General features: G+C 39.1%; 1 protein-coding gene across 2 annotated transcripts in view; it reads right to left on the bottom strand.

Annotated features, from left to right (window-relative positions):
- RAD21L1 (RAD21 cohesin complex component like 1) overlaps positions 1-13,220 on the bottom strand; it is a 35,029-nt gene that overhangs the window by 1,474 nt on the left and 20,335 nt on the right. For both annotated transcript variants that reach the window (XM_025400421.1, XM_025400420.1), the window contains exons 12-13: positions 12,353-12,448; positions 9,922-9,999 (exon numbers count right to left, since the gene is read on the bottom strand). In XM_025400421.1, coding sequence (XP_025256206.1) covers positions 9,922-9,999; positions 12,353-12,448 — 174 coding nt within the window. The remainder of the gene's footprint in view (positions 1-9,921; positions 10,000-12,352; positions 12,449-13,220) is intronic.

The raw sequence follows: 13,220 nt of genomic DNA, 5'->3' as shown, positions 1-13,220 counted from the left end.
CCCCGGTGTGTGATGTTCCCCTTCCCGAGTCCAAGTGATCTCATTGTTCAGTTCCCACCTATGAGTGAGAACATGCGGTGTTTGGTTTTCTGTTCTTGTGATAGTTTGCTAAGAATGATGGATTCCAGCTGCATCCATGTCCCTACAAAGGACACAAACTCATCCTTTTTTATGGCTGCATAGTATTCCATGGTGTATATATGCCACATTTTCTTAATCCAATCTGTCACTGATGGACATTTGGGTTGATTCCAAGTCTTTGCTATTGTGAATAGTGCTGCAATAAACATACGTGTGCATGTGTCTTTATAGCAGCATAATTTATAATCCTTTGGGTATATACCCAGTAATGGGATGGCTGGGTCATATGGTACATCTAGTTCTAGATCCTTGAGGAATCGCCATACTGTTCTCCATAATGGTTGAACTAGTTTACAATCCCACCAACAGTGTAAAAGTGTTCCTATTTCTCCACATCCTCTCCAGCACCTGTTGTTTCCTGACTTTTGAATGATCGCCATTCTAACTGGTGTGAGATGGTATCTCATTGTGGTTTTGATTTGCATTTCTCTGATGGCCAGTGATGATGAGCATTTTTTCATGTGTTTGTTGGCTGTATGAATGTCTTCTTTTGAGAAATGTCTATTCATATCCTTTGCCCACTTTTTGATGGGGTTGTTTGTTTTTTTCTTGTAAATTTGTTGGAGTTCTTTGTAGGTTCTGGATATTAGCCCTTTGTCAGATGAGTAGATTGCAAAAATTTTCTCCCATTCTGTAGGTTGCCTGTTCACTCTGATGGTAGTTTCTTTTGCTGTGCAGAAGCTCTTTAGTTTAATGAGATCCCATTTGTCAATTTTGGCTTTTGCTGCCGTTGCTTTTGGTGTTTTAGACATGAAGTCTTTGCCCATGCCTATGTCCTGAATGGTACTACCTAGATTTTCCTCTAGGATTTTTATGGTATTAGGTCTAACATTTAAGTCTCTAATCCATCTTGAATTAATTTTCGTATAAGGAGTAAGGAAAGGATCCAGTTTCAGCTTTCTACTTATGGCTAGCCAATTTTCCCAGCACCATTTATTAAATAGGGAATCCTTTCCCCATTTCTTGTTTCTCTCAGGTTTGTCAAAGATCAGATGGCTGTAGATGTGTGGTATTATTTCTGAGGACTCTGTTCTGTTCCATTGGTCTATATCTCTGTTTTGGTACCAGTACCATGCTGTTTTGGTTACTGTAGCCTTGTAGTATAGTTTGAAGTCAGGTAGCGTGATGCCTCCAGCTTTGTTCTTTTGACTTAGGATTGTCTTGGAGATGCGGGCTCTTTTTTGGTTCCATATGAACTTTAAAGCAGTTTTTTCCAATTCTGTGAAGAAACTCATTGGTAGCTTGATGGGGATGGCATTGAATCTATAAATTACCTTGGGCAGTATGGCCATTTTCATGATATTGATTCTTCCTATCCATGAGCATGGTATGTTCTTCCATTTGTTTGTGTCCTCTTTTATTTCACTGAGCAGTGGTTTGTAGTTCTCCTTGAAGAGGTCCTTTACATCCCTTGTAAGTTGGATTCCTAGGTATTTGATTCTCTTTGAAGCAATTGTGAATGGAAGTTCATTCATGATTTGGCTCTCTGTTTGTCTGTTACTAGTGTATAAGAATGCTTGTGATTTTTGCACATTAATTTTGTATCCTGAGACTTTGCTGAAGTTGCTTATCAGCTTAAGGAGATTTTGGGCTGAGACAATGGGGTTTTCTAAATATACAATCATGTCATCTGCAAAGAGGGACAATTTGACTTCTTCTTTTCCTAACTGAATACCCTTGATTTCTTTCTCTTGCCTGATTGCCCTAGCCAGAACTTCCAACACTATGTTGAATAGGAGTGGTGAGAGAGGGCATCCCTGTCTTGTGCCAGTTTTCAAAGGGAATTTTTCCAGTTTTTGCCCATTCAGTATGATATTGGCTGTGGGTTTGTCATAAATAGCTCTTATTATTTTGAGGTACGTTCCATCAATACCGAATTTATTGAGCGTTTTTAGCATGAAGGGCTGTTGAATTTTGTCAAAAGCCTTTTCTGCATCTATTGAAATAATCATGTGGTTGTTGTCTTTGGTTCTGTTTATATGCTGGATTATGTTTATTGATTTGCGAATGTTGAACCAGCCTTGCATCCCAGGGATGAAGCCCACTTGATCATGGTGGATAAGCTTTTTGATGTGTTGCTGAATCCGGTTTGCCAGTATTTTATTGAGGATTTTTGCATCGATGTTCATCAGGGATATTGGTCTAAAATTCTCTTTTTTTGTTGTATCTCTGCCAGGCTTTGGTATCAGGATGATGTTGGCCTCATAAAATGAGTTAGGGAGGATTCCCTCTTTTTCTATTGATTGGAATAGTTTCAGAAGGAATGGTACCAACTCCTCCTTGTACCTCTGGTAGAATTCAGCTGTGAATCCATCTGGTCCTGGACTTTTTTTGGTTGGTAGGCTATTAATTGTTGCCTCAATTTCAGAGCCTGCTATTGGTCTATTCAGGGATTCAACTTCTTCCTGGTTTAGTCTTGGAAGAGTGTAAGTGTCCAGGAAATTATCCATTTCTTCTAGATTTTCCAGTTTATTTGCGTGGAGGTGTTTATAGTATTCTCTGATGGTAGTTTGTATTTCTGTGGGGTCGGTGGTGATATCCCCTTTTTCATTTTTAATTGCGTCGATTTGATTCTTCTCTCTTTTCTTCTTTATTAGTCTTGCTAGTGGTCTGTCAATTTTGTTGATCTTTTCAAAAAACCAACTCCTGGATTCATTGATTTTTTGGAGGGTTTTTTGTGTCTCTATCTCCTTCAGTTCTGCTCTGATCTTAGTTATTTCTAGCCTTCTGCTAGCTTTCGAATGTGTTTGCTCTTGCTTCTCTAGTTCTTTTAATTGCGATGTTAGAGTGTCAATTTTAGATCTTTCCTGCTTTCTCTTGTGGGCATTTAGTGCTATAAATTTCCCTCTACACACTGCTTTAAATGTGTCCCAGAGATTCTGGTATGTTGTATCTTTGTTCTCATTGGTTTCAAAGAACATCTTTATTTCTGCCTTCATTTCGTTATGTACCCAGTAGTCATTCAGGAGCAGGTTGTTCAGTTTCCATGTAGTTGAGCGGTTTTGATTGAGTTTCTTAGTCCTGAGTTCTAGTTTGATTGCACTGTGGTCTGAGAGACAGTTTGTTATAATTTCTGTTCTTGTACATTTGCTGAGGAGTGCTTTACTTCCAATTACGTGGTCAATTTTGGAATAAGTACGATGTGGTGCTGAGAAGAATGTATATTCTGTTGATTTGGGGTGGAGAGTTCTATAGATGTCTATTAGGTCTGCTTGCTGCAGAGATGAGTTCAATTCCTGGATATCCTTGTTAACTTTCTGTCTCGTTGATCTGTCTAATGTTGACAGTGGAGTGTTGAAGTCTCCCATTATTATTGTATGGGAGTCTAAGTCTCTTTGTAAGTCTCTAAGGACTTGCTTTATGAATCTGGGTGCTCCTGTATTGGGTGCATATATATTTAGGATAGTTAGCTCTTCCTGTTGAATTGATCCCTTTACCATTATGTAATGGCCTTCTTTGTCTCTTTTGATCTTTGATGGTTTAAAGTCTGTTTTATCAGAGACTAGTATTGCAACCCCCGCTTTTTTTTGTTCTCCATTTGCTTGGTAAATCTTCCTCCATCCCTTTATTTTGAGCCTATGTATGTCTCTGCGTGTGAGATGGGTCTCCTGAATACAGCAGACTGATGGGTCTTGACTCTTTATCCAGTTTGCCAGTCTGTGTCTCTTAATTGGAGCATTTAGTCCATTTACATTTAAGGTTAAGATTGTTATGTGTGAACTTGATCCTGCCATTATGATATTAACTGGTTATTTTGCTCATTAGTTGATGCAGTTTCTTCCTAGCCTCGATGGTCTTTACATTTTGGCATGTTTTTGAGATGGCTGGTACCGGTTGTTCCTTTCCATGTTGAGTGCTTCCTTCAGGGTCTCTTGTAAGGCAGGCCTAGTGGTGACAAAATCTCTAAGCATTTGCTTATCTGTAAAGGATTTTATTTCTCCTTCACTTATGAAACTTAGTTTGGCTGGATATGAAATTCTGGGTTGAAAATTCTTTTCTTTAAGAATGTTGAATATTGGCCCCCACTCTCTTCTGGCTTGGAGAGTTTCTGCCGAGAGATCTGCTGTGAGTCTGATGGGCTTCCCTTTGTGGGTAACCCGACCTTTCTCTCTGGCTGCCCTTAAGATTTTTTCCTTCATTTCAACTTTGGTGAATCTGGCAATTATGTGTCTTGGAGTTGCTCTTCTCGAGGAGTATCTTTGTGGCGTTCTCTGTATTTCCTGGATTTGAATGTTGGCCTGCCCTACTAGGTTGGGGAAGTTCTCCTGGATGATATCCTGAAGAGTGTTTTCCAACTTGGTTCCATTTTCCCCCTCACTTTCTGGCACCCCAATCAGACGTAGATTTGGTCTTTTTACATAATCCCATACTTCTTGCAGGCTTTGTTCATTTCTTTTTCTTCTTTTTTCTTTTGGTTTCTCTTCTCGCTTCATTTCATTCATTTGATCCTCAATTGCTGATACTCTTTCTTCCAGTTGATCGAGTCGGTTACTGAAGCTTGTGCATTTGTCACGTATTTCTCGTGTCATGGTTTTCATCTCTTTCATTTCGTTTATGACCTTCTCTGCATTAATTAGTCTAGCCGTCAATTCTTCCACTTTTTTTTCAAGATTTTTAGTTTCTTTGCGCTGGGTACGTAATTCCTCCTTTAGCTCTGAGAAATTTGATGGACTGAAGCCTTCTTCTCTCATCTCGTCAAAGTCATTCTCCGTCCAGCTTTGATCCGTTGCTGGCGATGAGCTGCGCTCCTTAGCCGGGGGAGATGCGCTCTTGTTTTTTGAATTTCCAGCTTTTCTGCCCTGCTTTTTCCCCATCTTTGTGGTTTTATCTGCCTCTGGTCTTTGATGATGGTGATGTACTGATGGGGTTTTGGTGTAGGTGTCCTTCCTGTTTGATAGTTTTCCTTCTAACAGTCAGGACCCTCAGCTGTAGGTCTGTTGGAGATTGCTTGAGGTCCACTCCAGACCCTGTTTGCCTGGGTAACAGCAGCAGAGGCTGCAGAAGATAGAATATTTCTGAACAGCAAGTGTACCTGTCTGATTCTTGCTTTGGAAGCTTCCTCTCAGGGGTGTACTCCACCCTGTGAGGTGTGGGGTGTCAGACTGCCCCTAGTGGGGGATGTCTCCCAGTTAGGCTACTCAGGGGTCAGGGACCCGCTTGAGCAGGGAGTCTGTCCCTTCTCAGATCTCAACCTCCGTGTTGGGAGATCCACTGCTCTCTTCAAAGCTGTCAGACAGAGTCGTTTGCGTCTGCAGAGGTGTCTGCTGCTTTGTTATTGTTTTCTGTGCCCTGCCCCCAGAGGTGGAGTCTACAGAGACAGGCAGGTTTCCTTGAGCTGCTGTGAGCTCCACCCAGTTCGAGCTTCCCAGCAGCTTTGTTTACCTACTTAAGCCTCAGCAATGGCGGGCGCCCCTCCCCCAGCCTCGCTGCTGCCTTGCTGGTAGATCACAGACTGCTGTAATAGCAATGAGGGAGGCTCCGTGGGTGTGGGACCCTCCCGGCCAGGTGTGGGATATGATCTCCTGGTGTGCCTGATTGCTCAAAGCGCAGTATTGGGGTGGGAGTTACCCGATTCTCCAGGTGTTGTGTGTCTCAGTTCCCCTGGCTAGGAAAAGGGATTCCCTTCCCCCTTGCGCTTCTCAGGTGAGGCAATGCCTCGCCCTGCTTCAGCTCTCGCTGGTCGGGCTGCAGCAGCTGACCAGTACCGATCGTCCGGCACTCCCCAGTGAGATGAACCCAGTACCTCAGTTGAAAATGCCGAAATCACCGGTCTTCTGTGTCGCTGGCGCTGGGAGTTGAAGACTGGAGCTGCTCCTATTCGGCCATCTTGCTCCGCCCCCCATTATTATACTTTATCTTAACCAAAGGTATAGCCCAGGGTGAGTAACCTTTCAAAGATGGCATATCCAGCCTACATTTATTCCCTGCCTTGAGAGAAAAGATGAGAATTGGATGGCTTTTTCCTCCCAGGAGAGAATAAGGGCAGCTTTTTCAATTTCAAGAATTCTCTTGAAAAACCCTAAAGGGACAAATATGCAAGATTAAACATAAGTGTTTATTTGTGTTCCCTTCAGAAACCTTTCTGAAATGAAGGTAAAGAAAGAAAAAGTGACAAAGGAAGGAGACAAAGACAAAGAAAGTGGAAGACATAACTGACTTAGTAGAGTAGAGACAACTGAATCCTAAATGCTGGCAGCAGGGAAGCCAGCAAAAAGCAAGCCGATCTGAGTGAGATATAGTACCTTGGAAAAGCTCAGGAACTGGAGACATCAGTGTATCATAAACTGGGGAGAGGGATTAAGCTGAAAATAGGAGAATTCCTTGAGAATCTACTTAGGAACAGTTAGCCCTTCTGTCCACTCCACCACCTCACAGAATCAGAGACCACTACTCACATAGTAGAAGGTGTGACGTTGCCCTTCTGGAGATACCAAGCATTGAGGCTTTGGACTTAAGGCACTAGCGCTGTGGATGGTGAAGTGTCATACCACAAACAGTGGGATTAAGGGAAATTCTACACTCTGAACAGTGAGATAACCAGCCTCTCCTTTATCTCCTTTTGGTTCCTGAGCTACTGGCATCGTGCTTACATGTCCTACGCAGTAGACTTAAAGATTACTCTGGAAAAGCCAACTATTCTAAGGGAGAACAAAACCCAGTTACATAATACAATCTGGGGAAGGTGAGGGGTGCCACCCAATGACCTCAGTATAAAGACCGTAAGTCTACAAGCCTTCATGCGTATATAACTTCCAATCAGTTTTTTGGTGTCTCCATCTTAAATGAAAACAGATAATCCTAGGATCTACAAGATATTTGAGTAAAATCTCTAATATTAAACAGCAAAAAGGAATGCATTCAAGAACATCACTAAGGAAAGATAATGCAGGGAGCAGAAGTGCAATCTCTGAAGTTAAGAAGTTTTTCATTGTATCCATGAAAAATGGCTAGGATAATAGTGAGAGGAAGCAGATCAGTGGTTGCTTGGGAATGGAGGTGCCAGTTGGAGGTATGCAAATGAGGGATTCACAAGGGGCACAAGGAAACTTTTTCTGGTTTGAGATATGTTTACTCCTTGATTGTGGTGAAGGTTTTACAGTTGTATGCATATGTCAAGACTTATCTAATGCATACTTTAAATAGAAATAGTTTACTGCATGTTAATAATATCTCAACAAAGCTGCTTAAAAACCTAATTAAATAATTAAATAAAAATATCGTGATGCTATAAAACAAAAGGTTAGTAAACAAGAAAAAAACTCCTGGAAAACAAAAAGGTGAAAGCAGATATAAAAATTCAGTGAAGTCTAGAAGACAAAGTTGAAGAAATCTAGAGAGTAGAAAAACACAAATAAAAGGAAATTAATATAGAGGATAAAAGATGTTTTTAAAATTAAAGGAGCAGTTCAGGACATCCAACATCTGACCCATTGGCCCTTCAGGAAGATAAATAACAAGGAAATTGAGGCCAGGAGTTTGAAACCAGCCTGAGCAACACAGTGGGACCTTGACTCTATGAAAAACTTTAAAAAATAACAGTAATAAGAAGAAAGTTCAAGACATTTTTTAAAATTTTCTAAAACTCAGGAACATGAAATTTCCATATAAAAGAACACACTACACGGTAAGCACAACAAGTGAAAGAAAAAAAAACCCAAAGCACATCATGAAATTCCAGAGTGCCAGGGATAATAATATTAATAATAAAAGATCAAAAGCTTCCAGAAAGAAAATAAAGATTTCTTACAAAGGATCACCAACTAAGGCAACATCTGACCTCTCAATAACATCACAAGAATCTTGGCAATGTTACAAAGCCTTCAACATCTGAGAGAAATATATTTTCAACTTATGTCTAGAGACAGTCACGTTAAAGGTAAAAGAAATGCTCAGGCTGGTATGGAGGGTCTCTATCTCTTATGAACTATTTATCTCAGGAAATCATGAAAGGATGTTAATCACCAAAAAATTTAAGATAAAGGAAGATCAAAGCACCCAAAACCACAGAGGAAATAATACATACAGGAAAGAGGCAAATTCTCATGTTTATGACAAAGCAATATCCCAAGACAAAAACTATGGAGCAGACCTAAAGAGCAACTAGTTTGTATCAATCAGAACAAGAGGATGGTGAACCCCCAGAGAGATACCTTTAAGGAAAAAAAAAGGAACTGATGGATCACTTGATAAGAGATATTATAAAATATTATAAAACCATAAAAATGGTATTTTTGTTAGAGTTTGGTCATATTGTCTGAGCTTGGAAAAGTAATTAAAATGGGTTTATAGACTAAGCAAATGAAAAAAAATGAGGTAATGATTAACTTGAAAAAAGCCTAATGACAAAACAATCATAAACTTGACAAGAAATGTAATCACGCTATGAAGCTTCAATGTAAACTAATTTTTATATAGTATTTATGGCAGCAGCTGCTAGTTGTCCTTTAATTTCCATTCTCTTCTTCTATAGTAACGGAATTATTAGCTGGGACTAAGCTTACCAAATAAAGACTACATTTCCCAGCTAGATGCGGTAATGTGATTAAGTGCTGGTCAATGAAGCGTTAAAAGTTACAAAATTTCTGGCCGGGCGCGGTGGCTTATGCCTGTAATCCCAGCACTTTGGGAGCCCGAGGCAGGGGGATCACGAGGTCAGGAGATCGAGACCATGGTGAAACCCCGTTTCTACTAAAAATACAAAAAATTAGCTGGGCGCGGTGGTGGGCGCCCGTAGTCCCAGCTACTCGGGAGGCTGAGGCAGGAGAATGGCGTGAACCCGGGAGGCGGAGCTTGCAGTGAGTAGAGATCGCACCACTGCACTTCAGCCTGGGCGACAGAGCGAGACTCCGTCTCAAAAAAAAAATTAAAAAAAAAAAAAAGTGATAAAATTTCTGGGTTGTACAGTTAAAGGAAACTTTGCTGCTGATTGGAGTACAGACCTGGTGGGTAGTTAGCCATTTTGGATCTTGAGAAGACAAGGGAAACCTGGGTCCCTGACAACTTTGTGAGCATAGCTGCCATACCAGATTGAACCTTTACCTGAGAGATAAACAAACTTCTATCTTTTTTAAGGCATTAATATTTTGGCTTCCTGTCACAATCAAACCTGCATCATAACTATTACAAATATAACACTGTAAACACATAACACTATGCTAAAAGTATAGTAGGGAGGGGAAGGTAACTAAGTTAAACTTTTGTTTTCTGTCAGAAGAATTCAGTAAAGTTTAAAGCTGAAATACCAAGAAAGAGCACTAAAAGCATGTTTATTAAGAATATAGATATAAATACTAAAAGAAGCAGCTTAATGTAGTTGCTTCTGGTGAGCAGGACTTAGGAGGGGTAGGACAAAGGCCTTTCTGTCTTTTCAGCCTTATTGCATGGTGCTATGGAACTTTTAAAATAATATGCATGTATTATTTTGATAAAAATATAAATTAAATTCAAAAATTATCTGAGCTGTCACTCTTGAACTGCTATCAGCTAAGTTTCATGTTGAGAATTAGTTGGTATCCTGCTAAAAATGAGAATGGGACACAGAATAGATAGATATCTAAGGGTATGAGTGTGGGTAAGAAGTTGATTAGAATATGCAGGCACCAAAACCAAACTTCTATATTTAGCCCTGGGTATACTACTGAAAATCATCGCACTCCAGTGGGATGTGGCCTCAAAAAAATAAGGAAAATTACTGCGTTTTCATTAATATCTAGAAGCTTGAAGTCAGTATTTACTTATTTTTTAAAATAAAAATAGGGTTGACAAACCCTAGCATCTTACCCGTAAACGATTTAACAACTGAAGTATTCTTCGATTCCATCTTTCTGTCTCAATATTTTCTTCATTCCTCAATGACTCCTGTTTGAATGACTGATAAATAAAATATTTAATTTAAGCAAATTTTACTAAACGCTTACTATTCACCAATCATAGTGTTAGCTTCTACAAGAAACACAATTATTACAATGGGTCCTGCCAAATAAAGAGCTTATAGTCTTTATTATTTATAAAGAGAATAAGGCTAACATACAAATATAAACCACCTTTGCACAATTATACCTATACTCTCCAGGGTGTCTTCTGATAAGAGGCTCCAAAATAGGAGATTCTGCCATCTTTATTTGGTAATGTGCCCAGGACCTTTCAGTTACTTTGAAAAGTAAAATTAGCAAAGACAACAACTTTTGCCTAGGGCTATCCTAGTTCCGGTCAATCTGAACTCAGTTGACAGGAGTAAACATACAGCTATTTCTGCATTGTAAAGACCTTTATCTGAACTTACCTGGTAAGGGAAGCTCTAAACATAACTGCTGTCTAGTAGTTTGTGTACAATTGGGTTAGAAATCTTTCAGATTTCGAGATGCCTTGTCCAAAAAAGATTAACCCACTGCCTGATTGTCTGTCATTGTTATCTAAATAAATTCTTTTTTTTTTTTTTTTTTTTGGTATTTAAGTCTTAACCACTTTCAGAAATACCTCAATATTTAAAAATGGTAAAGTTGAAATTCTTTGCAAGAATTTATTCTAATCCCTTACAAACTAACACCTTATGATATTAGAGCAGAAACTGGGCATATGAAAGGTGTTCATGAATCTGATAAAAGAGTAGGCTTACAGGGGGTTGGGGGAAGGGAAGTGGCACAAATCTGGCCTACTTTATAATTTTTCCTAAGCTAATTCTGACCATGCATCCCAAAAGCGTCTGTGTCACTCTCATCACATGTCCACCGTTTGTCTAGCCTTCATGTATAGGAGCCCAGACACTTGCTAAAAGTGCTTTCAATTTCATAGACTCCAAGACAATTACAGAAAGCACCAGAATATTCTGCATGACATTTTAAATCATGTGAGGCTAAAGGGACTCTTTGACTCAGCCTGGGAACTACTGAGTCCCCATTTCCACCAACTATACCAGCTTCCTGGGCCTGCCTATGCTATATGCTTTCTTATATCCCAAAGAGACTAATTTGAAAATATGGTCACTTTATTCTGGAGAGTTTTCCAAATCCCTTCAGCTACAATTTATGATTATTCTTTTCTGGTCTGTCCTTGGATAAATGAGGACATCCACTTATTAATGTTTATTTTATTGTTAAATAAACAAATGCAGTTTTTGAAATGTAAAATCCTCTTTGTTAAAGGTCCATGAGACTCTCGCTTCACCTATAATGCACAACTAAACTAACCAGAGAAAGGCTCAGAAGAAATAGTCTGTGCATTCTGCTAAAGCCTGTCTACTTGATCTATCTGGACACCCTACAGCTGAATCTATTGTGTAGAAAGCCCAGTGGATTATTAAAACAGCTGAACTTGTGCTGTGTTGTGGTTTGCTTGACCATGTATGAAAATAACCTGCATCTATAAAAGCAAAGCGAATAGCAAGAATGAATCAACCACTTCTGGCTCAGCTGTTTGGATACTTCAGGTAAAAAGTTCAGGTAATTTATTCTGCCCTAGATTATCTAGAGAATTCGGTCTCTTTTCCTTTTATGAAAAACAATCAAATAGTCTTGGAACTCATTATATAGATAATTTTATAGAAACAAATTAATATCAGGCTTACTGGGTGTTTTTATATTATTTACTAAAAAACTTTTACTAAAATTCTTTACAATCTTAAAAATGTTTTCAGTACGCTGGGACAAGACCAGAGAAATAAGACAGTTAACAAGCAGGGAGTCAGGTAAATCAGACTTGACTTCTGTCTTTGCTATTGACATGTGGCCCTCTGACTACCAGATGATTTTGTTTCAAATTTCCAGAACCCTTGTATAGATAAAAGCCTCATGCCACATAATGTTAAAGGAAAAATTTCCTACAATTTTTGTTGTAAATAAGATAAAATTTCAAATGCCTTAGGCCATACTCTTAATATAGTTCTGTTTCTCTAGAAATGTTATACCAATAATTTAAAACAGTGATTCTCAACATTTTAAATCCTGTCACTACTTTTGATAAGCACAAAAATCTCACATTTTCCCTTAAAAGTATTTGAAGTTTCAAAAGAAATTAAAGAAAGACAAAAAATCAGAGCAATTCAGAATATTTTATCAAACTATTCACAAACATCTCTGTTGTAATCACAAATTTAAATTATAAATTCAGAGAGTAACATGACAGCTTTAAAAGTCAAGTTTCAGATAAATAAGGTGTTAAAAATATTTAGGAATGAAGTTTTTAAGAACATCCCCAAGACTATACATATATTTACCAATTCAACTGGACTACATTCAATTTCTTGTGCAAATAAGTCATTCGTTAAAGATGATTCCTCAGCAGCTAAAGACACCATTTCAACAATATCCTGCTGAAGCAAATTAGGGAAAGTTAGGTAAATCTGACAGTGGTTATACAGGAACAATCTAATTTTGTTAAATGCTTTAATCATGTGAATGCTCATTTCTCAAACTAATTTAAAATACTACCCACATTCTCAAAATATTATCTCTGAAATATCCCAGATAGGCAGTCTTTGACTTAAATGTTACTGTTTTCCATATGCTTCCCATAAAGGAAGAACTTGCATGCCCCTTCCCTCCTTGTTTCCTATCCTTTTCCTTTCTTTTTCCCTCTCTACTGCAGGCCTCACATTAAAAGTCTCTACTGCTGTGCTACTGAGACCACTTTGCTTTGAAGCAGTTTATCTAGCCCCACTCCCCTAACTCTATTCTCATGCCAATACCAGGTGGCAGAGGAAAGAGATCTGCAATAGGCAAGCAGAGAGGGAGTGAGAGTGAGGAAAGGGATATTAATATCCCTACTGAGGACCATGATAGGATTCCTGCCACCACTGCTGGAGCTGTCACGGGCAAAAGGGAAGAAGGACCTGTCTGCTGGAAGGGGAGTGAAGACATAAAGGAAGAAAGAAAAAGAGACAGCCAGAAATTTCCTAGTCCCTATCATCTCCTTCCCTTCTCATTGCTATAGAAGCTGTCAATCCCTTTTCATCTTCAACCTGTCTCTAAGCTTCATTCCCCAGGTGTCCTCCCCAGTCTTGGCTAAGGGCCTCCTCTAAGATAGTTTACTTGCTTTTTAACTCAGTTTTAAAAACTGTTAGTAAACATAAGGAGTTACATTTT

The sequence above is a fragment of the Theropithecus gelada genome, chromosome 10 (genome assembly GCF_003255815.1).
Source record: "Theropithecus gelada isolate Dixy chromosome 10, Tgel_1.0, whole genome shotgun sequence".
Taxonomy (NCBI): domain Eukaryota; kingdom Metazoa; phylum Chordata; class Mammalia; order Primates; family Cercopithecidae; genus Theropithecus; species Theropithecus gelada.
The sequence above is the reverse complement of the archived record's forward strand: the minus strand, read 5'-3'. Positions and strand labels throughout refer to the sequence as shown.